Genomic DNA, 25318 nt, shown 5'->3' on the forward strand with positions numbered 1-25318 from the left:
CAGGACGCAGACTGCCCGCCCCTCAGCCCTTGCCCTTTCACTACCCTCGCTGTGGGTGTGGTCACTTGGTCCACCAGCTAGAGGCAGGGCTGAGGATGGACCCTGGCTGCTCGGTGGCTTGACAGCAAATGTGGACTTTTCCCTTTCTGCCTACCAGAGTTGACCTGGCCAACGTGGCAGAAGATGATAAATCATCCAATGGTTCTTTCAAGGACAGCACTGAAAATGCCAAATGTCTCTTTCTCCCAGAGTCCCGTGGGCCCTGGGAAAACTTTGGCTGCTCTGGGCAGTGAAATAATTAGGTCAAATAGCACACGCCCATGATAAATGGAATGTTTATGTCATCCAGTGCTTGTTTCTTCCTCAGGATGAGTGGTCTTTGTCCTGTAGGCCTGGGGAGACCACAAACCAACACATTAGCCAATTAGTACAATGGACTGTGGGAATATTCCAGATCCAAGGGAACCGCAAAGAGCTCACCACGACAGGGGAGGAGAAAGATCGTCACTGGGGTCACTGACCTGGCACGAAGCAACGTTCTAGCCCACGCTAGGCCCTCAAACTTCAGGAGACCCCAGGACGCTTGCAGGGATTGGAGGTCGAGATACTCTGAATGTGAGCGGGCTGAGACGGGTGGGTAGAAGGGAGAAGCCCACATCTGCGAGTTAGAAGACTTGAGTTTCAATCTTTCTCTGCCACTAACTATAGGTGTGACCTCCGGCTCGCTCTCCAGAGTCTCAGATTCCTCATCTGTTGGACGAGATGACCTCTGAGTTCTTCTGTAGCAGCGCCATCTATGATTCCAAGACTGTCTCTCGGGTCCACTGGGCTATTATTCCCTCCAGGTTGTGGCCAATGACCTCACCATACTCCTTTCTGTGGGGCGGTGGTGTTATTTCTGACAGTGTGGAAGCATCCTCTCCTCACGGGATAGGACAGCCCACCCTCGTCTGCAGTCCACTCTCCTCCCTCCCCAGCACGGCAGCCCCCGGTCTGCAGCAGCCTCCCCGGGGGTCGACACTGAAAAGATTCCTGCAGATGACTGGTTTCCTTTGCTCAGTACACAAAGTCCCCCTGGGGCGGGGGGGCTGGATGCTCGCTGGGCTGCAGGGTCTGTTTGGGGCAAAGACTCCACCCTCTGCAGGACCAGGGCTGGCCCAGAGCAGTGGTCTTCATGGGGGTCAGGAGGGGAAGTTATCTGTTGTGTTGCCATGTCATGTTTACAACATTCCTCTCAACAGGGTGACCTGCTTGAAAGCCTCCTATACTCTTGTTCTTTGCTCAAAGGAAAGATTTGTTTGAGACACTTAATAAAAACCAGGCCTCTTCTTTTGTTAGCATCTCATGACACTGGGAGCAGGGCATCCTGTTCCCAGTCTCTGGCGGCAGGGACAGAATGTTTGTGGTGCTAACTCAGGGTGGAAAAGTAAGATGACATTCAGGATTCTTTTGTGCCCGGGGTGGTCCATAGCCTCATGAATTCTGAGGTCTTCTCCTGGGGGAAGGACCTGGAAATTCCAGTTTTCTCAGTGGGGCTGTGGGGAGCACTGGGTTAGGAGTTGGGTAGACCTCCATTAGAATATTCATTGGGTGCTAATATGTTGTCTCATCTTGGTCGTTTACTTCCTTCTCTGGTCTCAGCTTCCAAATCCATAAAATGGGCACTCAGTATTCCCTAAGGCCCTTCCAGCTCCAACTGCCTGGGGAGAGGCCTGGGATTGTCTAATAGAGCAGCAGCTGCTGGAGGGAGGAGGCAAAGCAAGAAGACCCTGGAAAGGATGAGGCCAGCCAGCCCCGGCTGGGCTCCCCATGTGACACTTTCCGTGAAGAGAGGCCACAGAACGTCCTCCCCGCGCCTTACCTTGCCCCAGCCGGGAGCCTGTGATGGCCTCTTTGGCGCTCCCGAAGCCCAGCTCTCTGCAGACCACGCTGGCGGACACCAGGTCCCACTTGTCGTCGCAGACGGTACCCCATTCTCCGTTCTTGAGCACCTCCACGCGGCCCTCCCCGACGTTGGCACCTCCTCTCAACCGCACCAGGGGTTGCTGAAGAGACACATGGTCCTGCTGAGTGCAGCTCACTCCCCTCCTTTCCCAACCCCTCCCCGCTCCAAACCCGGGCACCAAGCTAGAAGCTGACAGTGCTTGATCTGTGCGTGCGCCCCCCGAGGGGTGGGGAGGCGCGCATGCTCACTCTGCATGGTCGGCTCTGCCGTGCGTGCCCTTTGCAGCCTTCTCGTGGACCTTTCGTCCTGGACCACTGGGGAGCCCATCAGGGACCCTCATCAGCCCAGCACCCCACCCCATACTTGCTCGAGGGCCTTAACGCCAACACTTCCCTCCACCCCCTCACTCCAGAACCTCAAGCTTCAGAGCTACAGAAAGAAGCTCCTACCCCCAAAGTCTGCAGATTTCAAATGGATCATAATTCTATCCTGCTCGTAACAGAGTGCTGTGGTCTAGCCCCGGGGGAGATTCCAGGGCGCTAAATGGACCACACCGCAAGGATCCTGCTCTGCAGGCCGATGAGAGGCAGGAGACAGAAGACAGAGAGTGAGAGGGCGGGGACCCCCTGAGGCGGCCAAGACTTGGAGATCGGCCGTGGCAAGGGGATGGGGAGCCTCCCACTGGTTACGTCCGACATCAGTCCTGCAGCTGGGCTCATGACCAGTCACCACTCCAGCTCCTGCCACCCCGATTCTACTCCACGTCCAGATCAGCCCAACTCTTCAGAAGATGCAGCCCCACCAGATATGCAGAGAGAGTAGGTGGTTATAGTTTAGTTACGCCTACTTGCTCACTGACAGCCTGGAAGCCTTAATCACCTTATGGAGCTTATTTAATTGCACAGGAGTAAGACCTACTCTCCACCAGCATCTTAATCCCGTTGGATTACACCTTTCAAGATGGGAGACGGGTCGTTTGACTCCATTTGCCCACATACCCTGCTTTGCATCCGTTTCTGTGCATGTGTGTGTGTGCGTGTGCGTGTGTGTGTGTGTGTGTGCTGGGGTGGGGAACTCAGAAGGCTGTGAGGCTCTGAGTTATTGCTGATGCCATTTGATTCAACACAGAAGGAGTAAGGGGTGACTGTGCAGCCCTTCTACGTGTGCTGGATCAGACCAGAGTCATTGTTCTACTCTGGCCTGTGCAGTCCTCAGCCCCAGACTCCCTTCATCCCACCCACTGATGGTCTGAACGAGGCAGCCCTGGTTGGAGGTGGTGTTTTTCAAGCATTAACATACAGCAGTCATCTCGAGGGCCAAGGCATCAAACAAGAGCCTGTGTCTCCATCCTCCAGCCAAGGTCCCCACCCAGATTTACAGACCTCAGGGACAGACCCTGGCACGAGAGGGAGAAGAAAAGAGGGACAGGGAGGGGTGCAAAACCCACACTGGCTTCAAGAAACTTTAGTCTAGCTTTAGAAAACATGACAAATACAACTGCTGGCCCCAGCCCCTGACAGTTGTAGAACCGTGACCTCTCCCTTCCCCCATTTCCTTTCCCAAGCTCTCTAGCTGGATGTCAGGGTCCCCTTCCCATGGAGCGGACCATCCATGACTCAAGCGTAAGGCAGAGTCCCAGATAACCCTACCCTATCTGGCAGAGGCCAGGCAGAGTCAGCTGGCCCTGGAGGAAAGAAAGAAACCAAGGGAAAATGTGATGTAAGCCTTGCTTGCTCTTTTTTTTTGAATTGGTTTGGTATGAACTTGATTCCCTTGCTTTCAACCACACAGTAAGAGGAATTCCAAAACAGTAGGGCCTGGTATTCTGGATGACACATGAGGAAAGCTCAGAGGCTCAGGCTGAGGCTGTAGAAAGGATGTGGCTGTCAAGTCACGTGGCAGAGGGGGGGAGTGAGGGGCTGCAGGCGTGCCTGTGTGGCCTGGCTGCACACGTGTGATGTGTGGTCAGGTCTGTGCAGCTTGGAGGCCCTGGTGGGGACGGAGGGGGACAGGGCTGGCTGCCGGCCGGAAGTACCAGGAAGACACCCCAGAGAGTTCCCACACCCTCCGGTTGATGCCTGGGCTTGCTGTGTTCACTTCACTCCTTTTGTTTAAGGCTTCTTCTTTTGTCCAAATATGCCACCCCAGCCTGGGAGGGGGCACCCAGTGTGGCTTATCGGCTCCTGCCTGGGTTTCTCGTTTCCACTGGATGAGTGTTATCAGCCCCTGTCCAAGAGCAGGTCATTAGATGTTGACGGAGAGGAGAGATTGGAGAGGGCAGAGGGAGTAGATAGGGGGAGAGACATGGAGAAGGGACAGTAGACACAGAATGAGGCTGCCTCGGCTTGGGGAGGGGTTGCGGCTCCTGCCCTCCACTTCACCCCCCCCACCCGGACCCGCCTGACACACCATCTGCCCCCATCAGAGTTTACTCTCTCGTCTTACCCCTAATGCGATCAGAGCTGACTTGGAACCTGTCCTGGCCCAGGGGACCGATTCCCAAGTAATTAGGTTTCGTCTGATACAGGGAATCAATCCCTACTAAGTGATTAGCTCTCTTTCCTACCCATCCCTCTCCTCTTCCCAGGCGCTCTTCCCACCCACCGGCCCGTATTAGCAGTTTCCAGAGTAGGCAAATCACAGAGACCTTTTGTGGATATATGAAAAGAGGAGTGTAGGAAATAGAAAAGCTGCCTAATGATTTTCAAGGGAAGACAGAAGAGTGCACTTTCTCGTCTTCAGAGGAAGTGTCAAGCCTGCCAATGGTTGGGATAGTTCGCTTGTCCTAAGGAATCAGTCAGTTGAAGTGGGGATGTAATTGACGTGAACAGACGTACACTGACATCTCTTGAATACACCCACACGCACACACACTGGCTGGTTCACAAACGTATAACGTGATAACGGGTACAGATAACACAGACGTGGTGATGGCACGTTTCCATTTACTATCACGGTGACAGCTTTTAAAAATTGTTACCCTTTCTGCTGCAGAATAAACCAAAACTTGTTGGAAAGTTGCTGATCTCACGTGCTTTTGACGGTTGGATTGTGTTTCCAAAGGGTCCAGGATGCTTGATTCCTCTAGGAATTGTGCAGGAGCCCCAGGTGGCCACTCCCACCCTTCATGCTGGTCCACAGATAGCACACGGAGCCTGTGACGTCAGTAATGAGGCATGTTCCTCTCCAGTGTATCTGTCCCCCGCAAAGGGGACACTGGCCTCAGAATAGAGCAGCAGTGGAAGGACAGGTAGGGGTGCTAATGATTAGGGGCAGGGGCTCAGCTTCTTGTCACACCCTAGAGGTGGCATCTATCGGAGAGGCTGGCCCTGACAGGTGTCCTCTGCCTTCCTGCCCTCTAGAAAAGTGGTCTTCATTTCCTTGCTTTCTCTTGGGGGTCCCTCTCTGCTCCCTTAACCACCAGCCCTCCCCCTCAGGTGCCAAGTGGCCAAATCACCTGCCCCATCCTCACCTCTGGCTTGTAGGCTTTCCGGAATCTTGAAGGTCCATCAGGGCTGAAGACCTGGCCAGGCACACAACTCACCACGGCCGGCAGCCCATTCTCACAGGTGACATTCTTTACGGAGTCCAGCGACACCTGAGGGCCCAACTTGCAGCTGGAGATGTGGGCCTCCGTGCCTGTGCACTCCATGGAGAATGGCCAATAGCGCTGCTTCTTGCGGGCGGCAAACATTCTGCAGAAGGTAAGACGGGGCAGGTGACCAAGGCATCATGGTGCCCACCCCTCCCTTCTTCCACAACTGGGCATTGGACCCCTGCCCGGGGCCAGCCATTGTGCCAGCTGCTGGGGATCTGGTGGTGGAACCAGAGAGGCACGGTCCCTGCTCTTGGGGTTCAGTCCTACTCCAGACAGAGCTCTGCAGGGTGCATCTGCCAGCACTCACTGAGCCCTTGGTCATGCTGGGCCTGTGATGGGCACTGGGGAGCAGGACCCGGAAGGGCAGTGGTGGCCTCCTGCCCCCAGGAAGCTCACATTCTAGAAGACAAGGGACTAACTGAGTGTAGTGAGATAATACTAAAGCCTACAAATACAAAATGCAGAAAGGGATCTAAGAGAGACAAATACAATGGAATATGAGCCATAAAAAAAGAATGAAATATTGCCATTTGCAGCAACATGGATGGACCTAGAGATCATCACACTAAGTGAAGTAAGTCAGACAGAAAAAGACAAGATGTTATGGAAAAACCCAAACGAAATTTTTGGCCAACCCAATATTATATGGTATCACTTATATGTGGAATCTAAAAAAATAATACAAATGAACTCATATACAAAACAGAAACAGACTCAGCAGACATAGAAAACAAACTTATGGTTACTAAAGGGGAAAGCGGGGGGAGGGATAAATTACGATTTGGGATTAACAGATACACACGACTATATATAAAGTAGATAAAGAACAAGGACCTACTGTACAGCACAGGGAACTATATTCAATATGCTGTAATAACCTATAATGGAAAATAATCTTCAGTTTTATATGTATATATGAAGAAAAGAAAAGTTATATATAAATATATATAAGAGAATATATATATAACTGAACCACTTTGTTGTATACCTGAAACTAACACAATTTTGTAAATCAACTATACTTCAGTAGATAGATAAATAAATAAATAAATAAATAAATAAATAAATAAATAAATAAAAGAGATGGGACCCCTGGTCCCAGGAAACCCCTCAGTCCTGGGCAATCAGCATGGTTGGTCACCCAAACTCTTCAGATATCTTCAACATGCTGTCTTGTTTCCCTTTGTTTCCCTGCCTTTATTTCCCTTTGTCAATGAGCAGGACAAGTTGAGTGTAAAACTCTCTCCCATTGATAGACAAAATTAAAGATGTGAATCCAATGAGAAGAAATGAGAACAGACTTAAATTACCCCCTCTGCTGAATCAAAGTAGACTTGGTTTCGTCATGGAAATTATAATGGTGATGAAACTCAGCCACAGACCACATCAAATCTTCACCCAGTTTGATCTGCTCTTCTTTTTCTAGTTTCTTAGAGTGAAAGCTGATGTCATTGATTTGATACCTTCCTTCTTTTCCGATATAGGAGTATAAATTTCCCTCTAAGTACTACTTTAGCTATATTCCACATATTTTGAGATACTGTGTTTTCATTTTAATTCAGGCCAAAATACTTTTTAATTTACCTTTTGATTACTTTTATGACAGAAGGGTTATTTAGAACTGGGTATACAGTTTCCAGTACTTGGGAATTTTCTAGATATCTTTCTGTTATTGATTTCTAACATAATTCCATCATGTTCACAGAATATGCTTTGTATGACTTGAATCATTTCAAATTTATTGAGACATAATTTATGGTCCAGGCATATTTTATGTTCTAGCAAGGTTATGTTTTGTTTTAATGTGTACTTGAACAAATTTTGCATAGTGCTGTTGTTGAGTGGGGTGTTCTCTAAAAGCCAAATAGGTCAAATTGGGTGATAGTGTCGTTCAAGTCTTCTATATCCTTACTTGTTCTATAAATTATTGAGAGAGTAGAACTGAAATCACCAGCTATAATTGTGGATTTGTCTATTTCTCCTTGCAGTTCTGTCAGTTTTTACTTCATGTATTTTGAAGATCTGTTATTTGGTGCATAAACATTTCAGACTGTTATGTCCTCCTGATGAGGTAACTCCTTTATCATTATTAAATTACCATCTTTATCCTTTAAAAAAAATTCTTCACCCAGGAGTCAGTGAATCTGAGGTGTATCCATACCATATCCTAGGTAAGCTCTTAGCCTGTGTTGTGTGTTTTTATGTTTTTTTTCTTGGAAGGCAGAATATGGATCAAGGTGAGTCAAAGTTTTTTCTAAAATGATAACCAACCAGTAAGTAATGAATTGTTTAACAGAAAGGTCACTGTGCCTCAGTTTCCCCATCTCCAGATCAGATGTAGCAATGGGATCTACTTCATCAGATTGTTAGGATAGTTAAATGAGTTAATTCTTATAAAGCCCTTAACCACAGTGCCCAGCACTTGGAAGGGCTACCTAAGTGTCTGTAAAATAAATAAATAAAAACTGTACTGGTTAAAGGAAAAAAAGAAAGATGAGAGGAGAGAGATGGTGGATGACTTCAAGGAAGAGTAGGTTTGAACTGGGCCTTGAATGATGGCGGGATTCGAAAAGGAGGAGGGCGGGGAGGACACCCTGTCCTCTCATGCTGTCCCAGGTCTTTGGGGTCTATGTGCTCATCCCTGATTGGCGGAATCCAGTGAGATGCCAGGGAGAGCCGGACAGCATCACTGCCAGACTGCTCAGAGGAGGGGCCGCCCAGGGCAAGTTGGCCCCAGATGGGCAGAAGCAGGGTCCTGTCCCTGCTGGTCCAGCAGGCCTGGAAGTTTCTGCTTTGTCTCAGAGTGAATGGGATATGAACAGAGAGGAAGGAAAAACCCTACAGATGCTGCTGATATCTTTCCTTAATCAAAAATTGCTACTGGTAGTAATTCTACTGTACCTGGGGGTGCAATGACACAGAATCTTCGAAAAAAAAAAAAAAAAGAACTATCTTGGGAGTTCCCTGGCGGTCCAGTGGTTAGGACTCGGTGCTTTCACTGCCGTGGCCCAGGTTCAATCCCTGGTTAGGGAACTAAGATCCCGCAAGCCACACGGAGAGGTTCCCCCCCACCAATTTTTCTTTTTGAAAAAAGGACTGTCTTGGAAAATTCAGGATGTGTGCTCAACATAGCTACAGACAGAGCACAGGACTACACAGGAGGACTGTTAATAATTCCAAGAGCCACTGCCCCTCCCCACTCCCTGGAAAGCCCCTGCACTTGGAAACACAGCCTCCAGCTTCTTTCCCATGACACTCCCACATCAGACTGGAGAACGTACTCGGTGGGGGGGCGGGTTACAGCTTGCTATGACACCCCTACCATCGGGCGAGCAAATACACCCAGGGGATATCAGCTGCACAAGGAGTGGGCAGATCCCACTGGACTGGAACATCTTCTAGCTCCCAGCTTTCCATGACCACCAGCTTCTCCCAGGAACAGATGTACTCTTAATATAGAGCGAAGCACCCTCGGCAGACACAGAGCTGCTCCTCCGTCCCCAGACAGCCCCACTGCCCTCTTACATCAGCTCACAGGAACTTGCCCGTGATCCTCCACAGGCTTCCACCACCAGAGCCCACCCTGCCCCCATGATTCACTCCCACAGGCCCCCCGGGACGCAGATACGGGGATGCAGATATATGAGGCGCTGGGGAGGATGCGTGGACAGCCCACTCCAGGCCTGCTGATTGGTGGGCGACTGGAGTTACAGGACAGCCGTTGGCCAAGCGGGAAGCCTACTTAAGAAAGAGGTATCTAGCCCGATGGCTGGGTGGCTAGAAGAACACTGAGCTGAACTGATTCAACTAAAAAATGAGAAGTCCTCCTGGCTCTCCCCCAGCCAAGGAGGAAGCTAGACTTCGTAGAGATTCTGCCTGCTATGTGACTATGTCTGTTCCAATTGTGCATTCTGGACCTAGGGAAATAGCCACCGGATGGGTTCAGGGGCCCACTGGGCTCACTATGAGTGGACCTGAGCCTAAACTCCATTGATCACCTGACGTCCATACTCTGACTGTGGGCCACAGGGATGTTTGGGCCCCTGGAATCAGTGTCAGTTCAGAGCTTGTGTCCAGTGGTTCCTGAAAGTTCTGATTATTTGCTTGTGCCCAACATACAGTGATCTTCTCCTTTGGAGAAGGCTGGGCCAATGATTAACAGTACACATTTTTGGCAGTATGCCACAGTCCTTCTTCAAGGGGACCTGGCCTCCTCTTCATTCAAGGGCTTCTGGGTCTGTAAACTGGCTCAAGTCTGGATACTGATTGAGAGGCTGGGCCTGTTTTTATGATTCAGGTTAGATTTTTGTTCTCTTGACCTAGAACTTTTCTGCTTTTACAGATTAAGAATTGAGTAGGGAATTCCCTGGCAGTCCAGTGGTTAGGACTCTGTGCTCTCACTGCCGAGGGCCAGGGTTCAATCCCTGGCCGGGGAGCTAAAATTCCACAAGACTCACAGTGTGCCTCCCGCCCAAAGAACAGAATTGAGGAGGCTTCCTATTTCACTTCTAGGAACACCATGATCCAGCCAACTAGATCAACTGGTCAATACCACAGGTCTGCAGGAGTCAGAGTATTCTGATCTGCTGGCCATTCAGTAGCCACGGCCACCTTGCTTTTGGCGTTGAATGCTGTCACTTGGCCCCTGCCACCCCCGATCCAATTACCCCCATTGCATTTAGGTTTCCCAACCTGCGGTGACTGTAGCTCCCACCCAGAGGTCTGGCTGAGAGAACAATCAGGGAGCTCTTAAGAATGCCAGGGCTCCCCTCACAAACATTCCTCACAGTCATGGTGAGAAGTCTGTTTTCTGGACCCTCCCGGGTGGGAGAGTAGGTCTTAGATGACAAATCCACTCCAACATTCCAGTCTCCCCAAGCCTCTGAACCCCTTTCTCTACACGAAACCATAGTGGATCCGGCATTTCTATAATTTGCTGTGGAGGGCCTCCTTTTGGTCCCTGCTTCAGCCAACTCTCACCAAAGCCTTAGAGCTCTTCCTAACTCGCAGGATGCAACATTAGATGCAGAATCTCTGCTCAGTAAGCTCGTATCAATAAATCAATAACAATATTGCGATCCTGCTTTAAGAAAGAGAAAATGACTACAAAATATTCCTGGCCCCGGGGATGGGGCCCTGAAGCTTCAGCTTTATCAATTTCGAGGCTTTATCAATATGCACGGCTTCCCAGTCCAGCATAGAAGTCAGCCCATGGCAAAGCAGCCCTTGGTGGGAGCCCCTGACTTCCCTCTGGGGAGAGCCTGTGAGGGCAGAGGCCTCCGGGGGACCTGCAGGCAACCCCGCCAGACTCTTCTGACTTGGCCGGGGGGGTCGAGGCTGGATGGCCAGCAGAGGTTCTGATGAAGAGCTGCAGTCCCGGCCTTGGGGATAATTCTAAGGCCACCAGACCTGCAGGTTAGCAGAGGAAGGCAGGGTGGAGAGGCCATAGATGCTGCCCAGGTGAATTTCCAAGGCTGCAAAGTCCCTTAGGGGCCTGGTGGATGCCTGGAGGTTACTAACCCCACCCCAGATAGAATTACTTTGAGAACAATTTCCTTCCTGGGGTGAAGGGCCTCCCTGGGAGGCCACCTCCCCTGCCTTGGGGGTGTGGTCAGCAACAGCAGTGACAGACAGGCTGCTGCAGGAAAGGTGAAAGGGAGGTGGGGAAAGATGCTACCAGAAGGCCCAGATGCAGGGACCGTGCAGGGTGTGGCCCTTACTCTGGCTCCCAGGCCTCTGTTGTCCTCAGTCTCTGAGCAGGGCTCACAGATACCCCTGTGTCCAGGCCAGTGCTGCCCCAGCTCTCAGACTTACCAGCCCGCCGGTGGTGGCGGCCTGTGCAGTGTGGCCAGGCCCCGCCTCTAGGGTGGAGCAAAGCAGGAGCAGGTCTGAGGGTGGAGGCAGCAGTGTGGAGAGCTCTCCCTGGGCTGCCCTGCATCTCTGGCAGGAGTGGCTTTGTGACCCCTGACTCCACTGCCCTTCAGGCCTGGGTCTCCTCCTGTGCAGCCTGAGGGCTTGGGCGGGGTGACCTCTGAGGACCCCACATGCCCTGGGACGCCCCGTTTTTCGCTAACAGCTTCCTCCCACCAGCTACCATCTCAACCCCTAACAGCACCACCGAAGCACAGAAACTCTCCCCTACACGCTTTTCTCTTTTGGGGCCCAAATGTCAGCTGCGTCCCAGGGACTAACATACCACGTCAGATACAAGCTGAGATGGAGAAGGTTTTAGCCTAGCCACCCTCCCATCCCCCAGCCCCGCCCCTCTATACCATCTCCAGCGAGAGGGCTGGACCAGGAGCTGGTTTCCAGTGTCTGCTAATCATCTCCCATCTGGGCTGAGACTACTACTCACCTCCCACCACCTTGGAAGCCTCCCAGACTTAGCAGCCTTTTTCCTGCCCACATTTGAAAAAGCAAAGCCACAGACACAGAGTAGGAGGAGCAGGGAGGAGGTTTTCAAACCCAGCTCGTGAGAGGATCATGTGCGGCCCAGCTGCCAAAACAGATCTGAGATCTGAGATCCTTCCTCAAAAGCCAGAAGAGGACTCCGGTCCATCCGCAGTTGAGGAGGTGGCTTTCAAATGCCCTCTGAACAAGCCACGTGTTGCCTGGCCTCAGGCACCCCATCCTGCTCCGGGCGGGGCTCATGGCAGCCTTCCGACTCCCGGGACTGGACTCAGACCTATGACAGGCTGGGCGCCCTGGTGGGTCCAGCAGGTAGGAGGCCTGTCAGGGGAGGGGATTTGCTTTTCTTGGCTCCAGTTGGAAGGAAAAGCTGAGAAGGTGTCTCCAGGGAAGGAGCTGGCCAGCTGGAGGGACTTCTCGAAACTGTTTAGAAGATGGGGACCACCCTGCATGCCCCCATCCCACCCTGTGCAAACAGGAAGGTCTGGGCCGTGTCTGAGGGCCGCTGGGGGTGGGAATCACCACCATGGTCACCCGCCCAGCTGGGCAGCTCGCCTCTAGCACTCACCCTCCTGGTGGACCGGGAGCTCTGACCGGAGGCGGCCAGGACGAGCCCAGGGAGGGACGCAGCCTACACTGACCCTAGGGATCTGGAAGAAGAGCTGGGGCTGGGACCCCTGTCTCCTGGCTTGGAAGCCACCTCTCTCCTTGGCTTGAAAGGAAAGAGGTAGTGAGTCTACACTCTTAAGGAGTGTGGACCCTGTCGCTGGAGACCTGGGTTTGGATCCTGGATCTGCCACTTCCTAGGTTTTTTTTTTTTTTTGGCCACGCCGCACGGCATGTGGGATCTTAGTTCCCCGACCAGGGATCGAATCCGTGCCCCCTGCAGTGGAAGCGGGGAGTCTTAACCACTGGACCGCCAGGGAAGTCCCATCCACTTCCGAGATTTATCACCCCTCTCTGACTTTATTCCCTTAACTCTGAAATAGACCGCTGCTTCCTAGTGTTGTGAAGCTTAAGAGGCTAAGAACAGAGCTGCCTGGCATGTAGTAAGCACTCAGTAAAGCCGATTATTATCCTTGTTAGAGGAACTAGGAAGACCCCACGACCAGCCAATACACCAGCCTGTCCTGAGCTGAAAACCCTTCACTGGACACCCCCTCGGGCAAATTACTCTGAGTCTCCTTATGATCCACTCCTTTTCCCCCTGGGAGATATTAACTTTGGAAATCCTAACAGCATTGCAAGATTTACTCGGGATGGATATAACCGAATCGAAGCGATCGGTTTCTCAATTTCCTAACGGTTGCTGCAAGGTCCAGATTTCTCAGAATAATCACCTGCTGGGGAGACAGCAGCAGCCCAGGCCACTGCAGAGCTAACTCTACAGCAAGGCAGGGCCAGAGCCCAGCCAGCTGCACTCCCCGCAGCCTCCTTACTTGTACACTTTGGCGTTGTAGCTCCTCTCCCCAGGGAAGCCAAACATGCCGCAGACCACGCGGGAGTTCTTGGCTGTCCAGTGCCTGTCGCAGATCTGCTTCCATGTCTTGCCCTCCTTCACCTCCACGTAGCCCTCCGTCACCGGGGTGCGCTTGCGGTAGGCGGAGAGGATGGCTCGGATCCGGATGTCCTCCACCTGGATATGCATGTTCTGGGAGGGAGGAGGCGTGGAAGGAGAGCGGTTACTTTCCTGGTCTGGCCGTGGAGAGGTGACGGCAGACTGGGCACTCTGCTGGCCCCCCTGCCTCTCCCCTCGGGCCCTCGGGGGCCCCTGGGCGCTCTCCGCGAGCACACAGCACGTGTGCGTGGGAGATGGTCTGGCCGAGGGGACTGAAGGAGGGGGAGCAGGTGTGACCTGGGCAATCAGAGACTTGGAGGACCCCAACGCTCCTCCTCTGTCTTATCAAAATCAGCAGAGGGCGGCAGCCCCCTCCTGCAGGGGTCTCAAAATGAGAGCAGAAGAGAGACCGTGTTCCTTGAATTTCATGCTCTATAGTAAAAATAATTTGGATGCGTGCATTGTACTCCAAAGCATATGTGTTCATGCGTGGGAGTGAGTGTGTGTGTCTCCCCACTAATGTTTCAGTAAAACTGAAGTTTCAGGCAGATAAGCCTCAGATACCCTGAGGCTGGTGGAGCCGTCTTGCACACTACCTCACAGCCCCCAGGCTGGCAGCCTTTAGGGCGAAAATGCCAGGAGAGAAGGGGAGGGCTTGGAGAGAAGAGGGGAGGGGAGGGAGGAGTGGTGGGCAGAGACCCAGGCCGGCCAAGCAGGGAGGGGCATCCTGGGGCCCGGGAGGTAGGGACGCACGCAGTCATTCACTGTGCAAAGGAAAGGAAAGGGAAGATTCTGAACGTCTTGAGGCCCTTGGAAAGCCCCCTCCTCAGCCCTCTGCCCACCCTGTTTCTGTGGCAGTGAGAGAAAAGGCAGGACCCTGCTGCGAGGACATGGAGGAGGCTGCGGGTCCAGGGTGGGCTCCCCTCCCCAACCCCTGACACTGAGCTGCAGTGTCCCTGCCCCAAGCCCACACCCGAGCCCCGGGGATTTGGTTGGATAGGGGGCCCCGAGAAGTCAGGGTGGGTGGAGGAGCACGGGCCTACCTGGGATTTCCAGTGATACCTCTTATGTTTTTCCAAGGCTCACGCAATCTGCCCCCAAACACTATGGAATCTCCAGAATCTCTCACTTCCAGCCCCTCTTCTTTCTGGCCCAATAGAATGAGGTCGTTACAGCTACTGTCATCCCCACTTTCCAGATAAGAAAGTTGGTTGACTCCAGTGATCTCCCCAAGACCACGTAGAGGCAGGGAGCGTCCGAGGTGCAGTGTGATATGCTCTCTGAGCTGGGCCAGGTGGGGCTGGGCAGGGGTGCTGGCAGAGAGGAACCCGGCGCCCCGAGTGCCCAAACCCCCGTCCAGCCAGGATGCAAATGAACCACCACTTTGAACAGGACCATTATTTGGGTGCCCAGGGATTCAGGTCTCCTTGCCACTGGCTTCAGGGTGCAAAGCCAGGCCCTGCTTCCCCAGTCCTGCGAGACAGCAGAAAGTATGTGGGCCGGGAGTGGTGGCATTTGGCCCTGGTTCCTTTCCATGCAGAGCGGAAGGAAAGCCGCCAGTGGCAGGATTATGTTTGCCTGCCTGCATCCTGGATCCTTTACAGCCCCCATTTAGGCCACAGGACCCGTGCCACCAAGATACATGGATGGGGGTGAGCAAGAAAGGGCCTGAGGTCTACACTGGCCCGTGGGCCAGCTCTCTCCTCTGTCCTCCCACCTCGGGAGGCCAGGCTGGAATTCCAGCATGTAAGGAACACGTGACGCCCAGAAGGAAAGTTACCGCGGTGGCACCAGCCCTGCGGGCTTCACGGGGCAAGCAGGCTAGGCTGACTTTATTAAATTCACAGATCCTCCCCCGCCCCTGCCCTCCTCCACTTCCCCCGACCCCTGGCCTCTCTCCCCGCCCCCGCCCGGCCCCCGTAGAGCATCAGTGAAGCCTCACTAAGGGGAGATATGGAGCGTGAACCCAGAGGGAGGAAGGCCTGGGGGCGGGGGGCGCTCAGCAGACCCTTGTCTTGATACAGGTCGGCATCCCCTCAGCAGAAGTATGACAGGTGGGCAAGCCCAGTGGGCTCTCGGGTGTGGGAAATGAGGCTCAAAGAAGAGAAAGCGCTAGAACTGATGTCCCTGTCCTTGCTCTCCCACTGACTCACTGCATGTGCGTGCGTGTGTATGAGTGTGTGTGTCTGAGTGTCACGAGTATGTCTGTGTGTGTGTGTCTCTGCACGTGTCTGTGCGCCTGTCTATGTGTCCCTGTGGGAGTGCACTGCTCGTGTGTGTCCGCGTGCAGAATGATGTGCCAGTGACAGGCCTGTGTGTCTGTGCGTTGTGTGGAGTGTATGTCTGTGCACCTATGTGGCAGAGGAGGATGCAGAGAGTTTTCCTCCAAAGCCCTGGGAGAGCAGTCAGTCAAGCTTCACATCTGTCATTCCTTCTCCTCTTCTCCCTCCACAGAACCAATTCCTTCCCATCCTCTTGGGCTCAGATCCACCTCATTCATTCATTCATTCCAGAAAATACGGTCTCTCACCTCCATGGGCCCTGCCAGCCTCCTCCTTACACCCCAATCCTGGGGCCCTCTGCTCTGAATCATAATGACTATGAGGGCTCTCATTTATCAAATACGAGCCAATTACACGTCAGGCTCTGCACTCAGAACTTTACTTTCACTCCCTTCCTCAATTCCCATGACAAACGGTGAGAGGGCCAATGGTATGCCCGTGCTACAGGTGAAACACGAGAAAACTTGGTGAGGTTTTGCACCTTCTCCAAGCTCACACAGCCAATAAGTAGATAAACAAGGATGAAAACCAAATTCTGACTCCAAGCCTGTGCCCCAGGCTCGTAACCCCGGGCCTCTGAATGGTCCACACCCTCCCACCCTCGCCCCATCCCTTGCCCGGTATTGAGTTGCCCCACAAGGGGCAGGGCCTGGGGCCCAGCCTTCTGGGGGGGGTCCCTTTGGGCTCTTCCCATTAGAAGTCCATATGTGAAGTCCACCCTGCGACCCGCCCGGAGGAGCCGTGAGTCAGGCCAGAGTGTACGTGAGGGGAGAGAGCCACCTCCCAGCTGCCCCTGGACTCAGGCCAGGGGGTGGCAGGGAAACCCTCCATGGCACACATTCAGGGCTTGCTGCTGGCTAAGGAGCTCACTTGGACTGCTCAGAGACCTCTGTGTAGGAAAACACACACGTATACACAGAACGGCCCTCCTGACCTCACTGCTGTGGAATCCCTTCCATAACCACAAGTGTTAGGACTTTTTTTTCCCCAGAAGTTCAACTTCAAAAGAGAAGTGAAGATTTGAAACCCTAAAACATATACACATTCTTCTTTTCTAACAAAAGTCTCTCTACACTTGTGAGTTTTACATTAAGCCCAATAGCCCAGAAGCCAGCAATGCACCTGGCACTTTTTAAAATTCAAATGGAAGTCTGAATGCTGGTCCTCTTGCCTCCCTCCAAGGAATTCACAGAACCTTCTTGACTTGTCCTACTCAAAACTCATCATATCCCCCCGGGAGTGATTATCACCGGCTTCCAAAGGGGAAAATAAAGGTGCCTTGAGGCCATGCCCTGCCCTCCCTTAACTAGTGGGTTGGTGGAAAGAAGGGCTAGTGAAGAAGCACCAGGGCTGGTCTCCCAGTCTTGTGCTTGAATGGCATTTCACATTTGCCACATCTGTGAATGACCTGCAAATTCCACAATGTGACAGCCTGGGGCTGTCGCCAATGAGGAAAAATCACCAGTTTTGAAAGTCTCGTTGGAGATTGCATCAGGGAAAGATACAGGGGGAGGCAAGGCAAGCAAGCAAGCCTCTAAGAATGCACTTCACAATTTCTCTGAAAAGTTGGCACTAAGCTCATGGCCTCCCCGGGGAGGGCACATTTGCAAGGGCCAGATCTTAGCCCAACTATCCCCCTTCCTTCCCTCTAGAAGTCATAATTTAGTTACATAATTAATTACATAATTTATCAGCCCAGACCTTCCCACCTGAGAAGTCATCCTTGGAGTGGTGTCTGGTGGGGGCACCATGATGGAGATATACTAGTCTGCCATCATCCCAACTAGACACGTGGCTGGTTAGCACTGCACAATTGCTGCCCACTTAGCAAGCTCCTTCCCTCTAGAGCTAACAGGTCCCTGCATCTTGCTCTCAAAGCCCTTAGCTTTCTTTATTTGGCTATTTTTAAAAACTGGCCTTTCCGATAGAGATCCATTTTCCCAGGTGCCACCTTGGCACCTTCCTCAGCACCTCAAACCAAACGCACCCAGGATGCCCTCGGTCTTTCCTTCTTGCAGGCTGGAAGGTGACGCCCTTCCAGCTTGCAGCCCTCAAGCCTCGCATGCCTCCTGCTCCCTCTCTCTTCCTCACTCTTATGGCCCATTCTGCCCCAGAAGTGCTTTTCCTACCCTTCAGTCACCTTCTCATTCCCACTTCTATTGTCCAGGCAGGTATGTAGTGGAAGTAAGAGAACAGCATCACAATTCTGTCATTTCACGGGACCCTGTATCTCTCCCCGGTCCGGATGAATGGCTGACCCAGTCCATCTCACACATGGCTGGCATATCCATCCAGCTGACCGCTGTGCCTTTGTGGGTTTGGCTCAAGATCTTCCCGTGGCTCCCCCAGGTCTTATGCTCCTAGTCAAGAGCCTTCCTGATAGGACCCACCTCATCCCCTCCGTGCCCTGTTTCCAGTCTCAAGATGCCAGCCTGACATCACTTCTTTAACCCCAGCATCAAGCTGCTCCCTGCAATCCTTTTTTCCTTCCTCTCTACCGGTCAGAATCCTCCTGACCTTCAGGGACAACCTTGTTCATTCAATCGTTTGAAAAATACCTGTTGAGGGCTATGACGTCCTAGGACGTCCCTCCCCCAGATATCTCATCCACATAGATACGACTTCTTTATTCCTCTAGCATTTGCTTTCTGGGTCCCTCAATTCATTCTTGGCTTATACTGACTATCTTGTACTATCTATCTTTTCATTTTGCCTCCTCATCGGACTGTGAGTCTCTCAAGGACAGAACTGTGCTTTATTCATTCTTGCATTCCCCACGGCAACGAGTGCCAGACACGAGACATCGTGGGTCCTCACATATTCTTGGAACAAACTAATAATCATTTTAAAAAATCCAGTTACAGGAATTCAGCTTAACTAGAAATGTTGGGCTCTCCAGCCAAAAATGTAATAAAGACTCCCTTTATTCTTGGTTTAATGCAAAATAAACAGAGAGGCTTGCTTTTTTTCACAGCATAAGCACTACTTGTGTGACTTACCGATGGACAAGATTGTCTGCACTTTATCCATGCGATCTCTTGTCATCTGAGCTTTTTAACACCCTCCCCTTTCCCCTTGAAATCTGAGGCTAATAAATAGTTATAAACTGAATTAAAAGCTGTTCTGACCCTCAGCACACATTTAGATGGTTTAGCTACGTGGGTATCATCTGTAAACAGTACAAGACATGTTGTACTGGAAGAAGCTGGCTACACTGTAATTATCCCCTTTTGATGATCAAATCAGAAATTCACAGCCTAAGAAACTGCTGGGAATATTCTCTAGCCGGTGATTCCTACTGGGCTACATAGATGAAAGGGAAGTGGGAAGGCAGTGCGGCGATCCCTGTTGCTCAGCTCTATGTGATGGAGACCAGTCTGGGCGGAGGGGGTCAGGGTGGGAGTGGTTTGAGAACTGAGGTCATGCTGAGGCACCAGAGGAAAAAGCCGGCAGTCAGTCTGGGCCCTCCTCCTATAAACCAAGAGCTTTGCAACGCTGCTGGAGAATCAAACGCTCTGTGTTTCATTTTCCAACCTGAAAGCAGTGGGGTGGGTAACAGAGGCTGCTTCTTTGGAGAACAGTCAAGACCTGCTGTCTGCAGGAAGCTGGCAGGACACCTGCCCCAGCAACCAGTCCCTCTGGCCCAGCAGGGGTGCTGAGGCCACAAACCAGGCAAGTCCGTGGGTCTGGCCAAATGGTCCACCACGCTCCCAGGTAGGGGACCTGACCTGATGCTTCTCCTCCCAGCAACCATCACCATGGTGACAAAGTAATGACTTGGGAAATCGTCTTTCTCCACTACGGGACAGCAAATTTCGGGAAGGCAAGACTGTCCTTTCATTTCATCGATCCCTTGATTCCCAGTGCCCAGCATAGAGTCTGGTGCCCGATTAAAATGTAGTGGATGAACGAACGAACAGACACAGCATCCAGTTGCCTTAGCAACAGCCTCATGGGGATGGGGCCGGGGGGAGTCGTTGTCGCTGACCCCTCCAGCATGGCTGAGGTGACTCGAATGAACCACCTGGGCCCTTTGCCACCACCTTCACCCCAGTCACATCAGGAGCCCCACCCTACAGAACAGATCTGCCCAACCAGGGCAGAGAGAGGCTTTCTCCAGCCCAGCTCAAGCCCCTACTTCCTCTATAGAGCCTCCCTCCCACTGATCTCTCCCCATGAACCTCTCCCTTTCCAAACTGCCACAGAATTTACTATCCAATCCACACTGTTCAACGTTGGAGTACATACTGCCATTTATTTATTTCTTCTATAACAAATTATAAGGCTACTTATTTGTTGATTTCATCTAATGAGTGAGTATAACACTACTTATTTCTCACAAACAATTATAATATTTATAATTTTCAGAGGGTTGTGTGTACAGCACCCCGGCCAGGGATAGGGTTCCCAGGTCTGCCAGGATGTGCACAATTTCAAATATTCTGTTCTGTTAGCTGCGTAAATGCCCTTTTGCTTTTCAGATGCTGTGACCTATTTTTCGTTGGGAAAACAGGTCACCCTAGAACTACTTCTCTTGTTCCCCTTAGGGTTGGTGGCTGGTGAACCCAGACCACATAGAGGCTCTCAATAAACAGAATCATGGAATGTTAGCACCGGACAGGATCTAATACCTCTTCTTGCCCAAGCTCTCTGTAGGCTGGGAGAGAAAACCCAGAAGAGCTACATGCGATGGCCCAGCTTGACAGTTCGGCAAGTCTGGGGACTGAGACGCTGTGGGCTCCCATCGTGGCCCTTTACTCCCTTGCTGAAGGGTCCGACACAAACTGCCCACTTGCTACCATCTCTCCTCCTGCCACAGAGGGAAGCCGGCCAGCTACCCTGTGGCCTTCGGGGCAAGCAGGGCTATATTTAGCTTGGAGGGACCACCGCCTTCCGAACTCCACAGAGATGAAAACAGGCCCCCTTTCTTTAAACCACCCAGTGTAACACACTGAACATCCTCTTGGGGGGTGTGGTTGTCGAAACTCCTGGCCGGGAAGTGTTTGGACCTATCTAGAGTTAATTACTCCCTTTCAGGCTCCATGCCTCCACCCCTAAGAGCCCCCCCAGATGCTGGGGCGATAAGGCTGCTGCTGAGGGGAAAACCTTGAAGCATTTGGCAGCTAACTGTGGCTAATAAGAACCTGGACTTCTGGAATTTAAAAAATTCACAGCAGCCTCCATCCCTGTGGTTAAGAGGAGAAGAAAGAGCTTTTTCAGGTCTCAGCGCCCCTCCAGAAGGAGGTGAGGGAGCAGAGGGGAGGGGTACCGGATTCTCCCCAGCGCTGGAAGTGAATACCCTTCTCCTGGCTCCACCCTCATCTTCCCTCTCCTGGTCCCTCCAGACTGCCTGGGCTGCCTGCTGTCACAAAGGAGAAATTGGGGCTCCGGGGCCCCTCGGCGGATAGGCCACCCCTAAATCTCACAGCCGGGGGATTTCCAATCAATTCTGGGAACCTAACTGCTTTTGCAAAAGAGCCTTTAAAAAAATGGGTAGAGTAGAAGGTGGGGTGAGAAGGTGAAGAAAGGAAAAGACCCATATGTTCCCTGACCTGACAGTACATGGCCTCAGCCACGAGCCTTTCTATGAGCACATGACTTAGCAATGTGCAAAAGAGCCAGTGCAGAGAGGGCTGTTCACAAGGGCATCTGGATTTGTAATCTCTCCTTATCTAATGCTTTTTCCAACTTGTCCACCGCCACAGACAGGAAACAAAGTCCCTTGATTTAAGAGCCTCTGAACTCCTGGGAGGTTTGGTTGGAGCTCTGTTTTCTAGGTTTAAAAAAGATCTATTCACTCGAAACTAACAATATTTTACATTTTGTTATTTGCTCCTGTTTCCCTCTTTTGAAGAAGGTTTTGAGAATTGGCCCAAGACTCATTTTCCTGCGGAAAATGCTGTTCTACAGTGAGGTGTCCAGAGACCCAAGAAGGGTCAGTCCCTCTGGACATACAGCTGCAAGTCTCAGGCTCCAAGGGGACCAGAACTCAGGGGTCCTGCCTTCCACTCTGGGGTCTAAAACTTAGACCACAGAAAAGGGGAGAACGGAGACCCTGCTCGGTTAATTTTCTGGATGAAATGAACCCAGGTTGGTGAATCAGTGGTAAGGCGAATCTCTTGTAACACTTTATAGTCTGCAAAGCACTTTTCCAGAAATCGTCTGATTTTCCCCCTTACAGAATGAGTGTGTGCCGTGCCATTCTGATGGAGAAACCACTGCCACTCTGGATTACAGACTTCATAGCTGGAAGGGATTGAATTCAACCCACTCATCTTAAAGAAAAGAGTGGACTCGCTCTGTGCTCTGGCCAACAGGGAGCTCAGGGGCCAAACCTGTGAACTCTTCTTTGGTGGGGTCATTCATCTGAAGAAGAGGCACTTTTTCCCTCCTCTAGAAGGGAATTTATGAAGTGTCAAGGGGCCCCCGAGGATGCCCCAAGCAGATGTAGGAGTCCACGGAAGCACAGTTACCTCATCCAGTGAAATTCCATCATTCAGGCCCCAGGGTTCAGTGACTCATGCCTCTGGCATCCCAGAGTGGGATGAACTTGGTCTAGACGGATGCAGTTTTCTTCCACTCTCTGCTTGGGGAATTCCAGTGTGCTCCGGAGAAGGCACAAGCCTGTGAGGGTCATCTATAATGGTCTGTGATCTGTTCCCAGTCTCCAGGCGTCAGCGAGGGTGGATATTATAGAACCCGGCTTCACCCTTTCAAAATAAGGGTGAGAAGAGATGGGGTGTCTCTTCATGACCTTCACTAGCCTAATTGTTTATATCTGGGGTCACAAGACACAGAGAAGGTATTAACTGACACTTCACTCTTGGCTGCTTTTGAATTTATGGGCCCCCAACCGGGGGAAGTTGAGAGGAGTGGGGCTTTAATTTTCACTTTGATGTGGAAGAGTGCGGGTGAAAAGTGTCTTCTTTCAAGGCCAAAGTCATGACGGGCCAGAGAAGCGGTAGAGAGAGATCCCGAGCACACACACTAGCTGGCATCCCTTCTGTGTGTGTGTGTGTGTGTGTGTGTGTGTGTAAGATGCATGACCCCAATTCACACAATGGTGGGCACTGCCAATAGCCAGCTAGTGTGAAACCCCTGTGTGGGCTGGGTGCATTTTCATAGATGCAGAGAAACAAGGGACCTTAGAACTTGGTAATCACCTCATCCTGTGTCCTTCCCATGTAGGGATCTGGCTGTGATATTCCTGGCAGGAGGTCATCCAGTTCCTGCTTGAGCTACTCCAGTGAAAAGGAGCTCACCTCTAACAGGTAAGCCCCATCCCCTGTGTTATAGAGTCTTCAGACTGTGTTGAAATGTGTAGCCCCATCACTCAGCCTTAAAGAGTTTTCACACGGAGCTGAAATCTACCTCCCAATCCCTCCCCATCCATCTTAGTTCTGGAAGTTAGCATTAATCACACTCTTCTCCATGGTAGCACTTCAATAGTTGAAGAGAACGGACATGTCTCCCCCCACCCCCCTATCTGTTTTCTTGACACAGTATCTTCATTTCTTCATATGATGTGGCTTCCAGACCTGTCTCCACTCGGCTTGTCCCTCCTCTGGGAGACACAGTTAAGAGATGACCCCAGAACTGCACTTAGTTCTTGGTCCAAAAAGCAAGGAGTTTAGGGAAATAAGTCTTCCCCCAGTATATCAGTTTACATTCACTTTTCTAGCAGCCATACCATACCTTTGGCTTATACTGAGCTTTTAGGCAACCAGTTCCCTTCAGGGGTCTTTTAAATATAATCAGTGTTTTCAGTCACTTTCCCTGGCTTTTACTCTTTAGCTATTCCCCGCTCCCGCCCCCCGCCCCCCCATGAACCTTGATATAGGACCTTATATTCATCCCTAACATGTACCAGTTTGGGTCTATTATTTCAACCTCCTGAGGTTTTTCTGAATCTCACTCCATGATGTTTTATCCCAGCAATTCCTCCTAGTTTTGTGTCTCCTATAAATATTATCAGTATACATTTTAATCTCCATGCAAATTTCTGATACATGGCGGAAAGGCAGAGCGGAGCCCTGGGCTACACCAGTAGAGACCATCCACTGTGTTCACGCGAATTAATCAGCAGTTCTGGGTATCGTGAGTCACGACTCCCCCCCTAGCTGCATGTCCACCAAACCTACATGTCTTCCTGTGGTCCACACACATCTAACAGGGGACATTTCTCTAGCCAAGACGAGTGATTCCATGACTTAAGCTACTGACACAGCTATTACATGAGGTATTTCGGAGAAACTTTTCACATCCCACAAATATTCCTGGTAGGTGGTCTGGGTGGCTCCCTACGCATCGGGCCAACCCTGCCCGTACGCATGAGCTTGAGCCACAAAGTCCTGGATGGAAGAATCTTCTGGTAACTCTCCGAGGTTCTCGTCAGACACCCTGAGATCTAGGCCTGTTGATGACCTACTTTTAGCAGATACCAAAGGGCAGAGATTACAGGGCACTACTCATCAACTGAAAAATTTCCACAGCATCCCTGGCTAGACAGGAAAGCTTCTAGTCTGGTCCATGGTAACCAGTCTGATTCGTATGACAGCAAGAGGGAGGCCTTCTAGGAAAATACAAAGCTTAGAGGCTGCGGAAGTTATCCAGCCCTTTAAACCAGACTCCCCTCAGCTAGCCCTCTCTGGGCTACTGTAATCTCATTTAGGACCTAGGCTCCTTGCCTTGGAATGATCTTCCAACTTTCCCCGAGGCATGCATCTTGTCTCCTTGGGTTATAAGGGTTAGAGGACAAGGGTCATGTTCACTTTCCCCAGTGGTGTCCCAGACCATGATGTGTGTACAGCAGGCCTCCAACAAATGTCCAGAATAAAGGTAGATACTAAGCTTTCCTATCACAGAATCTCAGCCCTTCCAGAATAAGAAAGTTCTTGCCAACATATTTTTTTCCAGTCATTTTTCAGCCTATTCCACCCAATTAAGGTTCTGCTTTCTCTATGACCCATCTTATTTCCCCTTTAAATGCTAAGCAGTAGAACTGGCCCATAGAGCTATTCCATAAATATTTCTCTGTTGAAGTGCCCTTCACAGAGTCCTTTGCCAGAACCATTATTTTTTTTTCTAGTGACAGATGAGCCTTCTCATTTTCCCAATCCAAAACCCACAAACATTTTGGCCCACCTTCCTTTGATGCAAGCTATCAGTGACTTTCTGATGCCCAGAAGCCTGGATCTTTGCTTGACAATCCATGTGGATTATCCTGAGGTTGTAGGATGAGCAAAAGCCCATTAACAATGTCACACATTTGGCCCTGAATCAAGGCCAGCAGTTTGCTGAAGCTGTTGGTTTCAAGCAGGAGCCTAAAGAAGTCTCTTTCTATGGTCTGTTGGCCGTTTCAGAACTTTGGAAATGTAATGGTCAATTCATTAGAAAGAAACATCTCAGTCATTGGTGATAGATATGGGCTAATATTTATTTGTAGTTGATTAATACTGGGATTCCAAAATTTAGAGATCCCTGATTTAACTTGTTCAGTAGAATTATAATACTGTTAGATCCAATTA

General features: G+C 51.2%; 1 protein-coding gene and 1 non-coding gene across 2 annotated transcripts in view; one reads left to right on the forward strand and one right to left on the reverse strand.

Annotated features, from left to right (window-relative positions):
• Positions 1 to 25318, reverse strand: part of LOXL2 (lysyl oxidase like 2) — a 104777-nt gene that overhangs the window by 39397 nt on the left and 40062 nt on the right. Inside the window, exons 4-6 of the mRNA XM_068553744.1 lie at positions 13391 to 13602; positions 5418 to 5640; positions 1862 to 2045 (exon numbers count right to left, since the gene is read on the reverse strand). Of these exons, the coding sequence (XP_068409845.1) occupies positions 1862 to 2045; positions 5418 to 5640; positions 13391 to 13602 (619 nt within the window). The remainder of the gene's footprint in view (positions 1 to 1861; positions 2046 to 5417; positions 5641 to 13390; positions 13603 to 25318) is intronic.
• Positions 25060 to 25196, forward strand: LOC137771059 (small nucleolar RNA SNORA2/SNORA34 family). The gene has a single exon (XR_011075278.1). It is a non-coding gene; the product is annotated as a small nucleolar RNA SNORA2/SNORA34 family (small nucleolar RNA).

Source organism: Eschrichtius robustus, chromosome 10 (assembly GCF_028021215.1).
Source record: "Eschrichtius robustus isolate mEscRob2 chromosome 10, mEscRob2.pri, whole genome shotgun sequence".
NCBI lineage: Eukaryota > Metazoa > Chordata > Mammalia > Artiodactyla > Eschrichtiidae > Eschrichtius > Eschrichtius robustus.